We start from the raw sequence: 20,347 nt of genomic DNA, 5'->3' as shown, positions 1-20,347 counted from the left end.
CTCTTCTATCATATCTGAAGAATTAAGAAAATATTACAAATAAGGAAACTTTTTCACATACTCATGTATCTCTCTTTCTTTTTGTAGCAACTGTTTCGCAGTCAACCGCAAGGCGCGACGCCGCAGCAGCTGCAGCTGCTTCAACAGCAGCAGCAACAACAGCAGCAGCAATACCTGGCCGCGTCCCAGGCGCAGCAGCAGCAGCAGCAACAGCAGCAGCAGCAACAGAACTTTCCCACGGCCCCCTACACCGTTATCAGCGGTCAGGAACCTTACGTAGGGGCACTGATAGCCGGCGCGCCGCCGCCAGTCGTACCTCAGTACTATGGAGTCGGGCCCTGGGTCTATCCGGCCGGATTGCTGCCCCAGGCACCACCCCAAGCAGCTGCCCCGCCGCCCCCTCGACGACCCCTCACCCCTTCTTCGGCGGCTGCGGCGGCCGCTGCGCAGGACACCGCGAACCTGGCGCAAACGGTGAGCTAATTATAACGTGCCGCCAGAAGTAATTGTAATGATAAATCTGTAGGGAGGAAAACAGAGGTCTCTATATTCATAAATTGTATTTATGAATAAGGAAATCATACATGGTAAAAGTCTAGTTTTCCTGGAGACGCAAGTTAAAATTATTTGGAACTATATGGGTATATCAGATAATGATTATTTTGAGAGATTAAATTGATTATTTTGATCGTTTTCATCATTTTCATCATTTTGATTGTTTGATCGTTTTAATTGTTTTGATTATTTTAATTAATTGAATTATTTTGATCATATTGATTATTTGTTCGTTTTAATCGTTTTGATTGTTTTCATCAATTTGATCCTTTTGATTGTTTTGATCATTTTGTTCAATATGATAATATGATCAGAATGTTCAAAAAATAACTATAAAAATAATGAAAACGATCAAAATATTATAATCAATATGATCAAAATAATCAAATGATTATTTTGATCGTTTTATTACAATAGCGATTCATTAGGCATTCTCTCAGACACACAATAAACTGATAAGTTTACTAATCAAGTTAATAGCTAAACAATAACATTATGAACAACAGTTGTTGAGTTGTCGAGTCTGTTTATTATTGACGTTTCTAGAGAATTTCCTGAAGAATTACGCTTTAGCAAATTTAAAATAATTAATGTAACTTAAAAAATCATTGTGGGTATTCATTGAATTTATTTTGGTGTCCTGTACATTACTAATAAAAAAAAACACGGTGATACCATTTAAAGAAAGTCAAGATGACCTTGCTTTTCTATCAAACAAAAAGTGTTTGATCAATCTTTATTATTGCAATTTGTTGTCGGTTAGAAACTGATAAACTTCGGTTCATGACTTTTTTGTCAGATTATCATAAGCATCTTAAAAATCATTATGAGGACCATCCTATATAATATAAATTGAAAAAATAAAAGTTTTACAATATTTGGCAAGATTTTCAACAGAATCATCTCCTTTTTGCACATATATTTATATATATTTTTGTTTTTTTGTTTTTTCTTTTTTTAAGAAAGACCAATAATGAGTCTGGATACGATGGCTCGCACGTGTTTCGAAATAAATCGAGCCGCGCAAAAGTATGGTGATGATGCGTGAACCATGACCATTAAATAAAGGTGCTAAATTTAGGCTTTGACGGCGGAGTTAAGACAGAGAGCTCACGAATTAGTGCGTACCGCGAATTTAGATACGTTTCTAATCCTGTAATAGCTATTTTCTCTCTCGTATTGCTGTCGCCTCTGTGTGTTACGATGATACTTGTTTTCTCTCGACGCTTGACGTACGATGAGAAACGTTTATTGTGCCAATTAGAAGCTGCCACATTATCCTTTTCAATCTAGCCAAATATTTCGCTACGGTGACAAGTAGTATAGGACGGAAAGGTGGGAGATACCGGAATGTATTCTCGACTTACAAAATTAAACGTTCAATTTGGCGAGTTACGTCTATCGTATATTTATGTGCGCAGTGCAAAAGTAATACAAACCGAAATCTCAGCGATTTCAATTGAACATCGTATAAACGTTTCAATCTCCGCAAGATTTTTTATTTTTTTTAAGTATTTTTTCAGAAAATTAATTCTTCATGTTTGAAAATAAAATCCTCGATATAACAGACTATAATAAATAATATTTATTTTTATAAAACCTACAAGTTGCTAGTAGGGCAATTTTTTACACTTTATTTTAATTTATTTTTTTTAATTTATTATTTTTAAATCTTTTATATTTTTTATTTTTATTATTTTTATTATTATTTTAAATTTAATATTTAAATTTATTTTATTATTCAATTTTTTATTTATTATTTTAATTTGTTCAATTTTTATTTTTAATATATAAATAAAAAGGATTAATTTTAAGATTATCTTATCGAGACACTTTTAATGATGTGAATTTTCTGCTATAATTAATTAACGCAATGGATTATTTTACAGGTTCAGGGCCAGTATCAGGTGATCCCGGCTTACTACGATCAGAACGGCTCCATCGTCATGGGAGGTGTTCGTGGTCTGAGCTCGGCGGCGACTCCCATGAGATTAGTTAGCCCCGCGCCGGTCCTCGTGAACAGAGCCCCGTCTCAGCCTCCACCGGGTCCACCAGCCCCGCCGCCGCCGAATCTATATTCCCAGCCGACCCCGACGTCTCACAGCAACGCTACGCCTGGCGAATGTCTAGGTGAGTCGTCCAACGTGGAGGAATAACGTTCTTCTTCTTAGTCTGGCGTTTTACTGTTCTCTCTTTGTAAACAGTACGAAGCTTTGTAAGAAGCCTCGTAAAATCATGTGTGTATAACATTTTGTAAAAATCTCTCTCTCTCTCTCTCTCTCTCTCTCTCTCTCTCTCTCTCTCTCTCTCTCTCTCTCTCTCTCTCTCTCTCTCTCTATATATATATATATATATATATATATATATATATATATATATCCTTTTCCCCTCGTCGTGTAACACGTGTCTAATGCATGAAGCACCGTGTGCTACGAGAGAACGTTGTCCGATTATATGATATATAGTAATCGTGCCAGCATATTAACGTTTGATCGTTCTCCTGTTCACCGTTGACTCGTCCGTTTTCTGTAAATATACGTATATAAAAACGCACTTGTAACATTGTGTGACTAAAAAAACGAGAAAGGAGAAAGCCATGTAGAACAAGACAGGCTCGCGTGTCGCAGATTTGGGTGTAGATTAGCGATACCCGATGAGTCCACCGAGAAACAAAAGGATATTCTCTACGCAAAAAAATTGTATAAATTAAACATTTAATGGATTGAATCAGATAGTCATAAAGAAAGATGAATTCTAAATTTCTAAATTAGAAAAAAAAAGATTGTAATTATTAACATGAAGTTATAGAGACATGTTTCTTCTTCTTTTCTGGAAAATTTCCTTTAACACAGGCTCTATTCTCCCGTGCAAAACCATGAAAACCTGGTATTCTCAGGAAATTTTGTTTTACCTTGAAAAGTCAGGGAATTTGATTGGGATTCAGGGAATTTAAAAAAAAATTTTACCCTTTTGATTTATTCTTATTTAGCACTTAAACATATATTTAACATATCTTTGCGATATTTAAGTTTTTTTTAAATGTGATTTTTTTAATGGAAGATCTATTTTTCAAGATATCAAGATCTTATGTAAGTTTCATAGAAAATTGTTCAATTAGTACTCGTTATTTATTTAATAAATAATCTATTTAAATAAATTATATTATATTATTATACTAAATTATCTTTTGTTTTATATATTTATCTTATATTTTTGCATATATTTTTAGTGGTTAGATATAGTGATATATCGCACTTATTGTCCAAATTATTTTTACAATTAATAAATCAATATTAAATGCAAGAAAAACTGTACTCTTGATAACTTTAGAATCGTATGAATAGAAAACATTATATAGAAAGCGCATGCAGCAAAGAAACTTATTTTAAAAAGCTGCATCTACAAATTTTCTTATTTTACTTGGAATTTTAAACGAAAATATCTGAAAGATCAGAGAGATTTTTTACAAAATTTAAGTAGACACCCTGTAATACGAAATCATGGAACTTTTTATCGGAAGGAAGGCGAATAAATAATTTCTCTTGATTACATAATCTTTTCCTCGGAGTTTTACACGCAACGCGGTGGCCGAAATTTATTTTTTCCGGACCAGAGGGTATAAAATCCAATCTACACCCCGATATCACGCGAGCACGCGAGCACAAAAGCGTATTATCAGAGCCAGGCTTCTTCTCCAGGCTGTAGACGGTGTAAGGCTCGGTATAACATATCGCTAATCACACTTACGACGACTAAGAGAGCGCGTGTGGGTTTCACGGGCTTTTGGTGCAGGTCTGGCAGCGTGCAGCGCAGCAGCGGTGGTCGCGCAGGCCCAGGCGGTCGCGGTGCAACAGGCTCAGCAGCAGGGCTCGGGACTTGCCGCGGGTTTAGCGGCCCTGGGATACGGCGGTTCCCCGCTCGGGGCCCTGGGCTCACCTGCCCAGCTACAGAACACAGGTATTATCATCGTCTCCACGATCTCCTCCTAGATCGTCCTAGATCCTCAAGCGTATCGCGCCCTCCTGGATTCTCGGACAGGGTGTATATGAAAACCTGATATTCTCAGGGAACTTTGTTCAACCTTGAAAAATCAAGGAATTCTCATGGAATTTTATTTGGATTCAGGAATTTTTTTTTTAAATTAAATCTTATTTTTATTTAGCACTTAAGAAACGTATGTCTAACATATCTTGGCAATATTTAAGTTTTTTAAATTTATTTTTTTATTTCTTTTTACATTGACAATTATTTTTAATATCGAGAACTTATATATAAATTATAAATTTCATAGAAAACTATTCAAATGTTTAATAATATTTATATACTATATATAATAATATTTAAATAAATTAGTACTTCTTATATTTATTTAATAAATAATTAGTTTTAATAAATAATTTAAATAAATTAATATTCCCTGAGACGTTTATAATAAATGATTTTTTGTTTTATATTTTTATTTTTATCAGGGAATTTTTTTACAAAATTCGAGTAGACACCCTGTCCTGGATCTCTATCCTCTGGAAAAATGACAGTCTTCCTTAGATCCCTCAATAGTCCATTCTCAAGTCAAAGTTTGTATATTTTAAAAAAAATACAGATCGCATGTAACGAAGCTTTCTACAAGTTTGTAATTTCTATTTTTTTTTATTTTTTTTTTTTAACGTGGATTGGAAATAAACTTCTTCAACTTAATGAATCTTGTATATATAATCGGTATAAACCGATAGGCACGGGTCGTTTTTCAGGAAATATAAAGTAAGTATGAAAAACAAGTATGTAAATTTAAATAGTCGAGTGAAAGATAGGAGAGGAAGAAAAATTTGGGCCACTGCATATAGTGTAATTATTTGTCGATAGCTGCAGTATGGATATAATTATAGGATATAACTCTGTATAAAAAGAAAGAGAGAGATTCAAATATTTTATATATATGTATATAGAGTGTCCCATTTTAATCGATCACCTCAAGAAACTTTCTTAATTTTGATTGTACAACAAAATGTTTCAAATAAAAGTTGCTTGATTTGATCGAGGACAGAACATGGTGTTATTGACTTTTTTCTATAAAGAGCACTTTTTATTTGAAGGTAATTTATGTTTTTTCTAATGGAACCACCATATTTTTTTTAAATAAATCGATTTCTCATAATTTTTAGCATAAGAAGTTATAAAGATAAGATGGCCAAAAAAATGAATAATTTACGAGATATTTCATAGTTTATGTAAAATTATGTCATATTTAAATATAAAATATCTCATAAACTATTCATTTTTTGGCCATCTTACCCTTATAATTTTGTATAAGTCAAACAACTTTTATTTGTTGTATTGTACAAAAACATTTTGCTGTACAATGAAAAATAAAAAAGTTTTTGGGGGTGATCGGATTAAAATGGGACACCCTGTATACCTATATATAAAATATATTTTTTTACAATATTAAAAGAAAAATGCTGAGATATTTAAGTTTGTTTAACTCAAGCGCTTTTTTTCCTGGGAACCAGAGAACTCCTTTACATTGGTGGTGTGCGTGTACGGAATTTTCATGTACAAAAATAAAACAACAAGCCAAGGTGTTTTGCATGCTTCATATAACAACCCGATTGATTTGTACCTCCGTGTTAAGCATACATATTAAAATGTCAACCCTCTCTCAGCCCAACCCCGCGTCTTCCTCTAGTAGAGCGTTTGTGCCGATTTGTTGATTATATCGTGCAAAAATCCGTTCAATTAATCATCATCTCGTCTCTCATGCTCGATATCGCTCGGTCTCGCCTTCGAGCGCCCCGTGTTAAGATGACGGTGTCCGTCTTGTGTGCAGGTTTAGGCCTCGGTGCGTCTTCGACCGGCAGACGAGATTCCTTTGATAGAAATACTTCAGCCTTCAGTCCAAGCTTGGAATATAGCCGGGCGAAGTGGCCTCAGAGTTACGGCGCCCTCGGTAAGGATCGCTTTGTTGTGTGTGAAATGTATTCTGATACCACAGGATGTGGGGCATCTGAAGCGATGAGTTTCGCGATAATATTCTCGTTGCGAAAAGGAAACAAACACGAAGAAGCCAACGATAACGAGAGAGAGAAGAAGATTTATCTTCACGCTGTATTATTGTATTTCTTTCCTTATTAAAAGAAACTCTCCTTATCGTTTTCTCTCTTCTTAGTCTGCAGCGACGAAGGTATTTTCGAGGATTCGACTTTTAGATGCCTGTTCACAGCTGTGAGACATCTCGGAATCGCCATAGACGCTCGATTTACCTATGTTGTACATTGTGTCTATAATATATATATATATATACATATATCGCAATTTTCATTTGTACACGTGCTTTTGTATACATAACTCGGCTATGATAACAACGCCTACCCTTCTCTCTAAAATTTATCCCGACGTTGTGAATTATGTCGCTCTCGACGAGACGCGCGAACCAGGTCGTCTTGGCACAGAGCGATCAGTCCATGCCATTGTAATTCATATATAACATTTTTAACATAACACGTTGTGCAATTAGATTCAGCCTCTATACATATTGTACATTGCTTCTATTTAAAAAAAAATAATTAAATAAAAAAATGTACAGAGATATATGTCGTATCGGCGAAATAAATAATATTCTACCGATTCTGTAGATAGAAGGTACTCGGGACACAATGTACCTACCTAAGTACAACCTGCGATTTATATAATTATATAATTCAATTATTAATTAATTATTAATTGATTATTCTTTATATTTAATAATTTATACAATTTTAAGATATTATAAACGGATGTTTGACATTTTATGCTTGATATAATTTATTTTTCTAATATATATATATTTAATTTATTAGGTACAGTTACTGCGTCACCGAGTCCCCTAGGACTTTCATTAACGCCGCCACCGTCCTTGGGCGGATCCTTGGGTGGTCTTGTCGGAGGAGCCAGTCGGGTATCAGCGGCTCCCGGTGCAGAAGCCAAGTTTCGCGCGAGCGCGGTTCCCGCCTTGACAGCCAACGGAGTGTTCGGCTCTAGTAGCTCTCTGTTTCCCAACCTCGTCGGCAAACCCGGACGCGGAGGTGCCGCTAACATCAGCGACAAGAATGCCGGAGGACGATCACGATTGTTGGAAGATTTTCGAAATAATCGGTTGGTTCTTGTCGCCTTAAGTCGCCTTTATTTGTTTAAGGCTCCTGGCTTCTCGCCTCCTGGCCTCGGCTCCTGGGCCTCATATTACAGTTATTTTACAGCTGTTGATTGATTATAAAGGGAAAAGGATAGTTTTCGAGATTTTAAGAGTGTGCTAAAGCCATCTGAAAGTGTTTCATCGAAATGTCTTTTCATTTAAAAATGGCATCTAACAATAAGAATTTTCAGCGTGTACTTTCTCGCCTCTGACGTCACAATCTTACATGGCCGCGGTGAGGATCCAGGAGCCTTAAATTGTAATATCAAAGGCAAATAATCATCACGATTTTTTTTTACACTATACGTCGAAATATATTAATTTGTCTAACGCCATAGTTTACGATTGATAGAATTGTACCAAAAATTCGTTTTGATTATCCTTCATAAAGTGGTTCGTTACATTCTTTCTTCTTAACAAAGATAGACTTTGATTAAAATATGTATATGTATGTAGCTCTTTATGTAGAAAAGTAAGAAGATTGTGTCATTAAGTTTGATATTCTACCGAATATTCAAAGTAAAATGATGTTCAACGTATATTATAAGAAATAAACATAATTTACATAATATTACATAATTTTTTTTCTTTTTTTTTTATGTCGCAATCAAGTAACATATTATCGTAGCGCGGTATCAGCTGAACAAATGTGCTAATAAAATAAAACGTGCTTCTTTCTTCTCAGGTTCCCGAGTCTTCAGTTACGTGATTTAGCTAATCATATAGTTGAATTCAGTCAAGATCAGCATGGCTCGCGGTTTATTCAGCAGAAATTGGAACGAGCCTCGGCCAACGAGAAACAACTCGTGTTTCAAGAGATTCTTTCCTCCGCGTATTCCCTCATGACGGACGTCTTTGGAAATTATGTCATTCAGAAATTCTTTGAATATGGCACACCGGAACAGAAATCAACTCTCGCTCAAAAGGTAAATTTCATTTTTCGCGCCGAAAGAAATTATTTTAATCAACAAAATCAAAATGATCAAAACTAATTTAACTGTTTATATGGAATATATCAAAGTAATTCTTAACACGTTTAAAGATAACTTTTGATTTTAAATGGCCAAGCCATCAATAAATGCTAGTACTATTATTATTATTAATATATTTAATAATATAAATATTATAAAATATATTTAATATTTTATAATATATAAAACATATTTATTATTATAAATATTAAAAAATATAATATAATAAATATAATAAATGTATATAATTATTTTGATAACTTTTGCTTGCTTTAATTAAATATGATGAAATAATTTGCGTGTCATCTGAATCCACGTGATTACGTATAAAATATTCTGATAACTTACGAAATAATTGTATCAAGAATATCTTTATAAGAAAATCATTTTGTTTTATTTCTTCCATTTACACTAGGTCCGCGGACACGTCTTGCCGTTAGCGCTGCAAATGTACGGCTGTAGAGTTATACAGAAGGCCCTCGAGTCGATCGCGCCGGAACAACAGCAGGAGATCGTGCGGGAGCTCGACGGACACGTGTTGAAATGCGTGAAGGATCAAAATGGAAACCACGTTGTTCAAAAGTGCATCGAATGCGTCGAACCGCGAGCGCTGCAATTCGTGATAGGTGCATTCGCCGGGCAAGTGTACTCCCTGAGTACTCATCCTTACGGCTGTCGAGTGATCCAACGTATTCTCGAGCATTGCACTGCCGAACAGACTCAAGGTATACTGCAGGAATTACATGCTGCGACGGATCAACTCATCCAGGATCAGTATGGCAATTACGTCATACAACACGTTCTCGGTACATTCATTTAAACTGATTAAGAGATGAGAATTTTATAATTTTATACATTTGTAGATAATAATATATTATATTATATATTTATAATATATATTAATACATTAATTTAATATATAAAATTAATTAATAAATTAATATATAAAATAATATAATATATAATATATTAATATATTATATTATTTTAAATATTTATAGATAATAATATATTCTATTAATTTATCTTTGGCTTTTCGTAGAACACGGAAAGCCAGAAGACAAAGCACAATTAATCGGCAGCGTCAGAGGCAAAGTGCTCGCCTTATCCCAGCACAAATTTGCGAGTAACGTCGTCGAGAAATGCGTAACACACGCTACGAGACAGGAACGCGCCGTGCTGATTGAAGAAGTTTGCGGCTTCAATGACAAGTGAGTGCAAACCTTTATTACAGAACGATGTATTATTGCAACATACTTAAATAGGTGTTACCTCTACTCTACGGAGAGGCTAAGCTTCTTTTTTCTTCTCTTCACAGCGCCTTGAACGTAATGATGAAGGATCAGTATGCCAATTACGTGGTGCAAAAGATGATCGACGTGGCGGAGCCGGCGCAGCGCAAGATACTGATGCACAAGATCCGGCCGCACTTGGGGAGTCTGCGCAAGTACACCTACGGCAAGCACATCATCGTCAAACTGGAGAAGTTCTTCATGAAGACCGCCTCGGCGATGGGAGTGGGAGCGACGCCGAGCGGCACGTCGACGAGCGGCGGCGGTGGCGGCGACCTGGGCCCGATCGGACCCCCGGCATCGGCCGCTTCCGGTCCGGTCTCGACGTCGAGCCAGCAGCAGTCGGCTCAGGTGACAGGTTTATAAACTGTGTCGCCGAAAAGAGGAAGAAAAGAGAAGACCGACAGACGAGAAAAGAGGCAAGCAAAACAAAAGAACCTTCCGCATGTCGCAGACGTGCGTCACTACTGTCTTACTTTTATTTTATAGCGAGATCTGTTCTATATCTATCGACGAGAATGATGAATTTTCCTCGGTTTTTTTTCTGTTTTTTTTTTATTTTTTTATTTTTTATTCGCTGTTGTCCCGCGTCCTCGACACGTCCCGCGAAGACGAGAAGGAGAACGAAGGCGAAGCGAAGCTTCGAAGATGATTTCTCGCGAGAAGTTTTCCATGTACGATTTTTTTTTTTAATCTTTGCGATCGATGATCGATGGATACCTTGTACAGTAATATCCAGCTTCTTCGGGACGCGGGACGCAACGCGAGATCACAGACGGCACATGACGAGTCCATTTTAACGAAAACCCCACGAAAAGAGGAAGCAGTCCGTAGAAACGAAGAAGGTAGAGATATGTTGTAGCGCAATTTTTCTATCGTTTTGCAAAAACGTCGTACCCCTTCTGTGCGAATATATCACACATGCGTAGAGAAAAATATTCGCGTTACAGTACACACACGAGTATAAACACTGAGTGGAAAAAAATGATCACGGCGAGTTTCAGAAACCTTACCGATCGCGGCACATGCTGAGTGTTGAGCTAAGTTGAGCTGAATCAAGCAATTGTTTAGCGTGCCGCATAAAATTTCGTCTAGAGGTTCGAAAGAAGGGAGAAATCGCTTGATTATTAGATTCGTTAAGTCCTTTCGAGGATAAAAAAAAAGAAGTAGAGAGTACCGAGATCCCCCCGGCGAGAGTAAACGAAAAAAACGGAGCATTATTATGGGAATATTAGATAAAAGCGCGGCTCGTCGAGACGTCATACGAACTCGACGAACGAATTATACACGCTTCTACGAGGGCGGCACGGTAAAAAAAAAAAAAGGGAAATCACAGAGACAGTTTTAGAGGAAGTCTTTTAGGTCTTAGTGCTGTATGCATTTATATCGACTTGTAGGAGGGTTGTAGCACACAACACAAATACACACATACATACAGCTCCCGATCTCGCGTATACCGCGCCCTCTCTCTTTTTAAATAAGAAAAGTATAAGTTGCTGCTTTTAGTATTATTTCTTTTAACGCGCGGTATCCGCCCTGATCGCGACGAAAGAGTCAGCGGACGAGAGAATAAAGGTAAAAAAATCTTGAAACGAAGAAGTAGAAGATTAGAAGTCATAGATATGTATGATTGTTTAAATGTAGCATAGCGTTTTGACATGGGAATGAAAATCGGGCACAGATTCTTGAACCTGAACCCTGGACGTGACCTGACTTGATCACCGATCTGTTCCCCACCTTCCTGAGACTACTTGGAATGTTTTCACACACAAAACGATGTTTAATTTTCTTTTCTTTCTCTTTTTTTTTTTCTTTCTTTTTTTATTACGTCGAGATAATCTTCAAAGATTTCTGAATAAGATTAAATTTTTCTTTTCTTTTTTTTTTATTGTGCTTTGATTTTCGAGTGTAATTATTATTACGTACGCATACATGCAGAGGGAAAGGAAAACGAAAACTTTTCCTCTGTTTATTTTGTTCGAGTTTTTATGAAAAACTTTCAATACGCAAACAATATAATTTTCTTTTCCTCCTTTCTCTTCCCCCCCCCCCCTTTTTTCGTCCCGTATCCCATCCTTCGAGCTTTCTTGAGAGATCCTCGAATTTTGTAAATTGTGATATAAATAAATAACAAATGTGTATAGGTACGGATATCCGAAATAACGCGAGGACCGATAAATTCTCAATGAAATATTTTATTTCTCACGGGAACTTTTCCCCCTCTCTTTCCTTCCCCCCTTTACTTTTGACGGTCTGTGAATATTATGTATTATAATAATTACTAATTATATTAAATTTAACTATGATTTACGTTCTAACGCTGCTGCTGTCCTAACACCGATATAAGTTACGCTCCCTTCTGTGTCCCAGCCTCTCTTCTAATTCTCACAAACCGATTTCATCAGTTTTTGCCGAAGTATCCAATTGTAAGATATAAACATTTTTTCATGGAATATCAGGAGAGGAAAAAAAATCCATTTATATATACATACATATTATATATCTATATATAAATAGACCCAACCCTTTACGAACCCCTTCATCCCTTATTCTCCTTACAAAATAATTTGCAGCTACGTTCTTGAAACGTGAAAGGGCCCCCTGAAGATCACATTGTACATTGTATAAATGATATAACGCATTCTCGAGAAGCATAAAAAATATCAGGAAATCGTGCACGACGCATGTGTATCTATATATAAATCCATTTTCGCGTTCCATTTTCTCCCCCCCGGCCCCCTTTATCTCTTTGGATAATGCATATAACACACACACACACACACACATGTACACACGGACCATTTTTTTTAATTGTATTATAGAAAAGGAGAGAGCATATTACTCAGCCATTTTCCATAGGATCGCCGCGTTTTTTTTTTTTTTTTTCCAACAGATTTTTTTTATATCAATCAGTTTTTCCTTGCCTTCAATGTATATGATATAATATTTCGTTGACGTTAAATATTAAAAATATGTAGAAATTGTATTAAAAAAAGAAGATACATACGAGACACTTTATCAGTAACAATTAGATTAAATATAGAAAAAAAATGCTTGATTCTGTAAAAAAAGAAGAGAAGGAAAAAAGAGTGAAAAAGGAAGAGGGAAGAATTATATGTAGCAGTTTTCTTTGTAAGATATTGTAAATAACGATTTATTAATGAAATTGACAAATTCCTAAGTACCTTTTCTATCTCTCTCTCTATCTCTCTTTGTTCCAAGCGAAGATTGTCTTCAGATTGCTGCTAAAAAAAAGAAAAATGACACTTGTATTACGATATTTCAGGAGCGACCCTTCTGAAAATCGCTGAGAATACTCGCTCTCGATGTTTATATACATACATTACACATGAATACACACATACACTAAAATAAAAAAAAGGCGAGAGAGACGGTTGATGAATAAATCTCTCTTGAAAATATATATATATATATAGACAGACATTCCACCTCATCCTCAGTCGACAGGACACAGGACCTGTATAAACCGTTGAAAAAATCGCAGCGAATTATTATTATTATTATTATAAATAAACGCGAGAGACAGTGTAAAACACGTGTTTATAATGTTTAAGGGAAACGACGTGAAAAAAAAAATAGTTCCTTCACCCGTGTAATAATCGCGCGCGCGCATCTTGTAAATTAAAGGTCGAGAAAAAAAAACACACCGCGCCTCTCATCTGTAATAGTAATCCATCAATCACCCGTCAATCAACCGCGCATATAATAAAGAAGAGCAAGGTAATAATAATAAAGACAAAAAATTATGCGAAAAATGATACGAAAGCGAAAGTCGAACGCAAAATATCTCTCTCTCTCTCTCTCTCTCTCTCTCTCTCTCTCTCTCTCTCTCTCTCTCTCTCTCTCTCTCTCTCTCTCTCTCTCTCTCTCTCTCTCTCTCTCTCTCTCTCTCTCTCTCTCTCTCTCTCTCTCTCTCTCTCTCTCTCTCTCTCTCTCTCTCTCTTTTTTTTTCTCTCTCTTTCTCTCTCTTTCTCTCTCTTTCTCTCATGTCTTATCAGCTAATGTAAGATTTACTCGACTTACCTATCATATACTTTTATTACTATTATTATTCTATACATATATATATATATATATTATTATGGTATATTGTATTATTATTGCTATTATTACTATATACTATCGAATTTTGATTAACAGTCCCCCTCTTTTCTTCTATTTGATTACTCATTTCCCCCCCTCCTCCCCCTGCTATTATTAATTGTGCTAGGCATATGTAAATATATGTATATGCATACGTTATATATCCCTCTCACCCCGCAAGTGTATACATATATATACATATACACGTGCATATATACATATACATATATACATATACGCATGTAAACTCGGCACACATATTTATAAATATGATATAGTATATTTCGAATACATTTCTCATTAATCTTTCCTATTGTCACGTTTCTCCTATCTTTCTCTCACCCTCTACACCTCTTTCTGCCCCTTTTCCCCTCCCCGTTGATAAAAAATCTCTCTGTCAAGATTTGGTATGAACGTTTAGACATAGGAAATCGCATTTACCTAGCGCTCTGTCGTCATATATATATAAATATATATATATAAACATCTACTTAAGCTCCCCCTTGTACCAAAAGGAGAAAAAAAGAACAGAACTTCTTATCGATTTTTAATTATATAAATAGTGTAAATTTTTTATATAGTGCGAGAAAAAAATATGATATCGCTGACGAGACGCTGCTCTCTCCCCGTAAATGCGTTTATTGTATTGTTAAGAGGAAGAAGAAGAAAGAAAAGAAAGAGAAAAAACGGACCGGTGAAAAATCACGCGATCTTTATTCGCTTTATTCGCATCAGCTATGTATAACTTCTTCGAGGTCTTGACAAGTCACAGTTGATTTCAGACCCAGGCTCGAACGGAAATTAATTTTCTTTTACATATGAATTATATGGAATTATCGGTTTTGTTTTCTTTTTTACTGCAACAGTCTAAAATATACTGTGACTTGTTAAGCCTAACTCTCGGCGTTAAACTATATCAACTGCGAAAGAGAAACAAAAGGGAGAAGCGGTTGACTTTGATTCATCCAATTCCCCGTATTATAAATTTTTTGGGACATCCTCTTCTTCGCTGTACTATTTTGATATAATGGTGTGCGAAAAAAGTTTTTCGGCGAGAAAATATTTTAAAGCGACGCGCATTTTTTCGAAACAAAATGTGTGCCCGAAGGCGAAAATATGTATAAGCGAGAGAAAGGACACAAAAATTGTATAAGTGGAATATATCGCTGTATATAACAAATTCAATTCTTCGCTATAAATTCGATAAAAACATAAGGACAAGTTTTACGAATATTGTAGAATTTCATTTATCAAGCTTTAAAAGCCTAAAAGCATGAAGAGTGATTTCAGAATTCACATATTTAGAGATTAAATAAGATGATTAGAGATTAAAGATTGAATGTGAATGAAGAGCTAAAACTTGGAAAATTTCTAAATATTACAATTCTGAAAATAATTTTGGGTTTTGAGGACTAACTTTGACATTTTTAAAATTATACGATTTTTTTTTTTATATAAAACATTGAATTTGTTGTATGTAGCGATCAGAAGATGCCGCATCGCCGTGATACAATTGTATATTATACATATATCCGCTCCTTTTGAACATTTGTACTTTAGGCTCAATCGTCCCTTTCTCTTTCCTCTTCCTTCTCCTCCTGTTCTCTCTCTTTCTCTCCCTCGATCCACCTTTTCCGCCGCTTTCTTCTCTATTCTTTGAGAAATCGACTCGCAAAAAACGCGAACCCGAAAGGCTCCTCTTTCTCTCTCTCTCTCACCGGGACATTAAAACATTAAGACAAACAGATTAAGCGCAGCCCTATAAATATTGATTATACATATATATAAATATATGTATACATATATATATATCTGTATATGTATATCTAAGCCTTATCGGTATGATATATATATGTAATAAGTACTATTTAAATATTGTAACAATTGTATATGATTTTAATACTACACGCTAATTGTATCATATATATATGAAGGATCTGCGACCTCCCACTTTGCAGACATATACAGACAAAACATACAAGTACACACATACACATACATGAACAACAGATATACACTTGCATATACAACACTACATAAACAAACACATACATTACACGCGCATACTTGCAAAACGCGATTGTGCAATCTTAAGACAGATCAACAAACTGACATGCTGACATATATCATCCCACACCCACCGGATTCAACTGCCACGGCGCTGGTATATGAAGTTGTTTGCTCGAATGAAGGGCCTCATCAGGCCCTTTCTCGAATATCGTCGGTCTTGAAGGAGGAAACAAAACATTCGACGACGAACAAAATTAATTATACTTCATGTATCATTATTATACGCGATAAGGTTACTATTATGCTTGTAAAATTCAGTTTTTGCGAATATTTAGCTATATGTTTCCTACATTTTTATACAATAGTATTATGTGTAGAAAAGATATGTTTAAGGCTCCTGGCTCCTCGCCGATCATGTTGAAATTGTGACGTCAGAGGCGAGAAAACACAACATGCTAAAAATTCTATTTCAGATGGCTTTAGCACATTCTTAAAATACCTCGAAAACTATCCTTTTCCCTTTATAATCAATCAACAGCTGTAAAATGATTGATATCGGACTTTGTCGTGCGGAATGACTGCGCATGTGCAAAGACCGGACTTTACCGTCATAATACAGTCATTTTACAGTTGTTATTGATTATAAAGGGAAATAGTGTTTCGCCGAAATGTCTTTTCATTTAAAAATGGCATCTAAGACATTTCAGCGTGTGCTTTCTCGCCTCTGACGTCATAATCTGACACTCTACCGCGGCGAGAATCCAGGAGCCTTTGGAATTCAGTTTTTACATGAATCTAGGGAGATCTTTGGAAGTGTAAAAATGGATTGCGTCTATTTTTTTAATGGTGATTTTTGTTTTTCTTTTAATCTTGAGACCGACGATATTGCAAAATCGCAAAGAGGGATAAGCAAGCGAACATCAACGGGAATGGTGCGCCCTGATATTAAGACTGATGTACAGTAGCGCGCTATTCTCATCATTTTCATAGTCATTAAGCACCTTCTCCTTCCACCTTCGCCTCCGTCACCTGACACCTGACACACAAAGACCACGTGGCTTTTAAACACACGCGATGAAGTGACACTTATATACACAAAATACAAAGATACGGAATCGCAGGGCTAATCAAGTATATATATATATTTCGTATATATACCAAAACGTATATATTAAATATATATATAAATATCTCGTATATATTTGTCTGATATATGTCATATATGTATGCGTAACGCTGTTCGTATCCGTCACTGGCTCTTATAGTAAATTGCGCAAGAACGCGACATTATTATCTCGCGAAGAAACGAGAAAAAGAAGAATATATATGTATCTTCGAAATTGTAAAAAAAATCTCGCGATCCAGGCGTCAATTGTCAATTGGACGCGTCGATCGAAATTCCTCGACCCGCGAATGCGTCAAATTCATCAACTATACATGTATAAATTAAAGAAATCGTTATTTCGCCAGAATAATTCTGCGTGCGCAAAGGAAAAAAAAAAAAGTATAAAAGGGCCAGTGGGCTGTCTGAGACACACAGATGTAGAGGGAAATAAAAGGAAAGGGAAACAAAACAACAGCCGTGCGAAAGAGACTATGTGTATTCCATGTTGATCGAGATAGAAGTGGGACGGACAGGCAAAATACGGATTATAAAAAAAGAAAGGCAAAATTACATAACTTGTATATTAGTGTATAGAACGTAGAAGACGATGAAATAGCCATTGAAGAAAAAAAAAAGGATCATTTTCGACAATGTTTTTTACAAACAGGCAGAACAGTGCAAGTAGATAAAACGAGAAAAAAATGTCATTGTATTATTTAAGCGATATATTATTGAAAAAAAAAAAATTAGAGGAAGCGAAATTAACGAAGGAGCATTTTTCGGAGGCAAAATCTTATAAATGCGTTAAATAGTGTGGACGAAGTCTTCGTTATATCCCGCCACTTCTCACCAAAATGACACACGAAAGAAACTGCATTACACAAACTCAGATACGTTTGACGTAGAAAAAGATATATATATATTCGGCGAAAAAGATTCCACACCGCTGGCTGAAAAAAATCTTCGAAATGTTTTTTTTTTGTTTTTTCGAGATTATGTTTAAAAACGACGCTCTAAGCGAGTTTATATCGATATGCGATTGTTTGTCGTTTGAAAAGCGTTTCTTCGATTTTTTTGTTCCTCGCTCTTCTTGTCTTTGTTCGATTTATATATTTCGGAAAGCTTATTTGTTTCTCTGTCGTTTAATAACGGTTCGCGACGACAGCGCGATATTATAAGATAAAAGGGCGCATATAATAAATAATAATCATTTGTCACCTTTATAATAATTGTATAATCAGTCTGTTTATATTATCGAGTATGTGTATAAAATTAAAATGAAATAGAAAGAAACTACTTGGAGTATATATACACTTACGAGTTAAGTCACTTGAAATCACTTCAAGTATTGTCACCGATATATGTAATTGTTCTGTTAAATCTGTACAAGCTGAAACGTCGATTTTTTTAAGATTACATTAATTATCGTTTATTACAACGAGCTGCTAAAAGAAAGCGCAATGGATTAAATACATACAGATTTCAATTTTTGAGAAATGTTAGGCGATTTTAAAGTTTAATTAAATCTGAAGAAAATATTACAGTTAATTGGAAGGGGGGCAAAATTTTATTCAGGAAAATTTATTTCAAGATTAGAATAAGAAATAAGAAATAGAAATTTTAATTGATGTGCGTTTAATTTAGTTTTAATTTTAAAAAACAATTTTTTTCGAGGCTTCTCTCTCGAAATATGATTTAATATACGGATAATAATCCGTAATAATTGTTACATTGTATTTGGGCAGAAAAAATTATGCAAAATTATTTTTTTTTTTCGATTTCGAGAGCAATTTTACATCCAATTAAAATTAAAATCTAATCTTACTACCTCATTTTGTTTGCGCAATTGGAAATTTCGCATTCTTACATTATATAATCTTATTTAAATTATATATTATATATATCTTATATAAATATTATTTTTAATTTCGTGAATCGATCGCTCGTTGTCTCGAACCGTTGATCTATTAATTAATTTCTTGTGTCTTAATTAATTTCGTTTTACGATAATTTTTTTTTCGACTTTATCGTGTATCCGAATTTTGATTAGATTCTTATTAATTTAATTATTATGGGAGACGATTGCACACTGTTTTTCGCGCATATAAGCGTCTTTCGCCTATCGGCTTTAATTAATTAATATTTTTTTAGTTTGATTCTCTTTCTCATCCTCCATCTCTCGATTATATAAAAAAAAGCCGCGAACAAATGTAAACTGAATTTTATACACACGTACATATAGACACACACACACACACACATATATACACTGAGGATTAGAGATCTATCGAGTTATTATCTTAGAATTGTCTCGGTAGCGGTTTTCCGCCGCGATTATTGAAATAATGAAGTAAATAAAGTTATAAATAATCAATTAAGGAAGATTATACATACTTGAGTAGAGTGATAAATAAGATTTGTTCTCGTGCTGCGCGAACGGCTACGTATTTTACGACTAAGTAGATGCAGTGATTATTGTATTGATTAATTAATCGTTTTACAAATAATTACATACACATGTATTGCTTTTACTGTCTTGCTTGAGTTTTGTCTTTTTTTTCTTTTTTATACGCAGCGAAAAGTATCTATACTTTTAGATCTTATTTATTGTCATCTCTATATATATCTCTCTCTCTCTTCGCGCCCACACTTTATTTAATACAAATTGTACGTAATAAGGCAATCTACATCATTACAGGAGGCTGAGATTGTAATCTGTGTATATTTGCGTTACAAAAGCGTGAAATGTTTCATATTTCTTCTCTTCATTCTCAATATGTAATATATAATATATTATAAATATTATAATATAGTATATATAATTTATGTCATATAATATATAATATTATATATTTATATTATATATTATATATTTATTATAAATATATATATATATTATAATATATTATATTATATATATATTACATATATTAAAATATAATATATATATATATATGTATATTAGACTCGATATATAATACACATATAAATCCGACATAAAAATAATTAATTAATAATTTTCCTCCGGAAATTCACCTCCTAGTGATTGATTGCAGAGAGCCGTGCTGATAATTTGTATTGAAGACTAAATAGTATTTCATTCTCATTAAATAGGCATATATTCACACGTCACGTACACACATAC

General features: G+C 34.7%; 1 protein-coding gene across 7 annotated transcripts in view; it reads left to right on the top strand.

Moving 5' to 3' along the window:
- The window catches only part of Pum (pumilio), a 108,048-nt gene extending 94,540 nt beyond the window's left edge, over nucleotides 1-13,508 (top strand). For 4 of the 7 annotated variants that reach the window (XM_083050964.1, XM_083050962.1, XM_083050963.1 and 1 more), the window contains 9 exons: nucleotides 88-474; nucleotides 2,445-2,685; nucleotides 4,348-4,512; nucleotides 6,380-6,499; nucleotides 7,389-7,683; nucleotides 8,406-8,646; nucleotides 9,107-9,497; nucleotides 9,734-9,902; nucleotides 10,010-13,508. In XM_083050964.1, the coding sequence (XP_082907090.1) occupies nucleotides 88-474; nucleotides 2,445-2,685; nucleotides 4,348-4,512; nucleotides 6,380-6,499; nucleotides 7,389-7,683; nucleotides 8,406-8,646; nucleotides 9,107-9,497; nucleotides 9,734-9,902; nucleotides 10,010-10,349 (2,349 nt within the window). In that variant the 3' untranslated portion in view covers nucleotides 10,350-13,508. The remainder of the gene's footprint in view (nucleotides 1-87; nucleotides 475-2,444; nucleotides 2,686-4,347; nucleotides 4,513-6,379; nucleotides 6,500-7,388; nucleotides 7,684-8,405; nucleotides 8,647-9,106; nucleotides 9,498-9,733; nucleotides 9,903-10,009) is intronic. The other 3 variants (XM_083050967.1, XM_083050965.1, XM_083050968.1) reach the window with 3 other exon arrangements.
- Nucleotides 13,509-20,347: the final 6,839 nt, after the last annotated feature.

The sequence above is a fragment of the Prenolepis imparis genome, unplaced genomic scaffold, assembly GCF_030444845.1.
Source record: "Prenolepis imparis isolate NDT839.2.m4 unplaced genomic scaffold, iyPreImpa1.0 SCAF_12, whole genome shotgun sequence".
Classification (NCBI taxonomy): Eukaryota; Metazoa; Arthropoda; class Insecta; order Hymenoptera; family Formicidae; genus Prenolepis; species Prenolepis imparis.
This window is presented reverse-complemented; position numbering and strand designations above follow the sequence as displayed.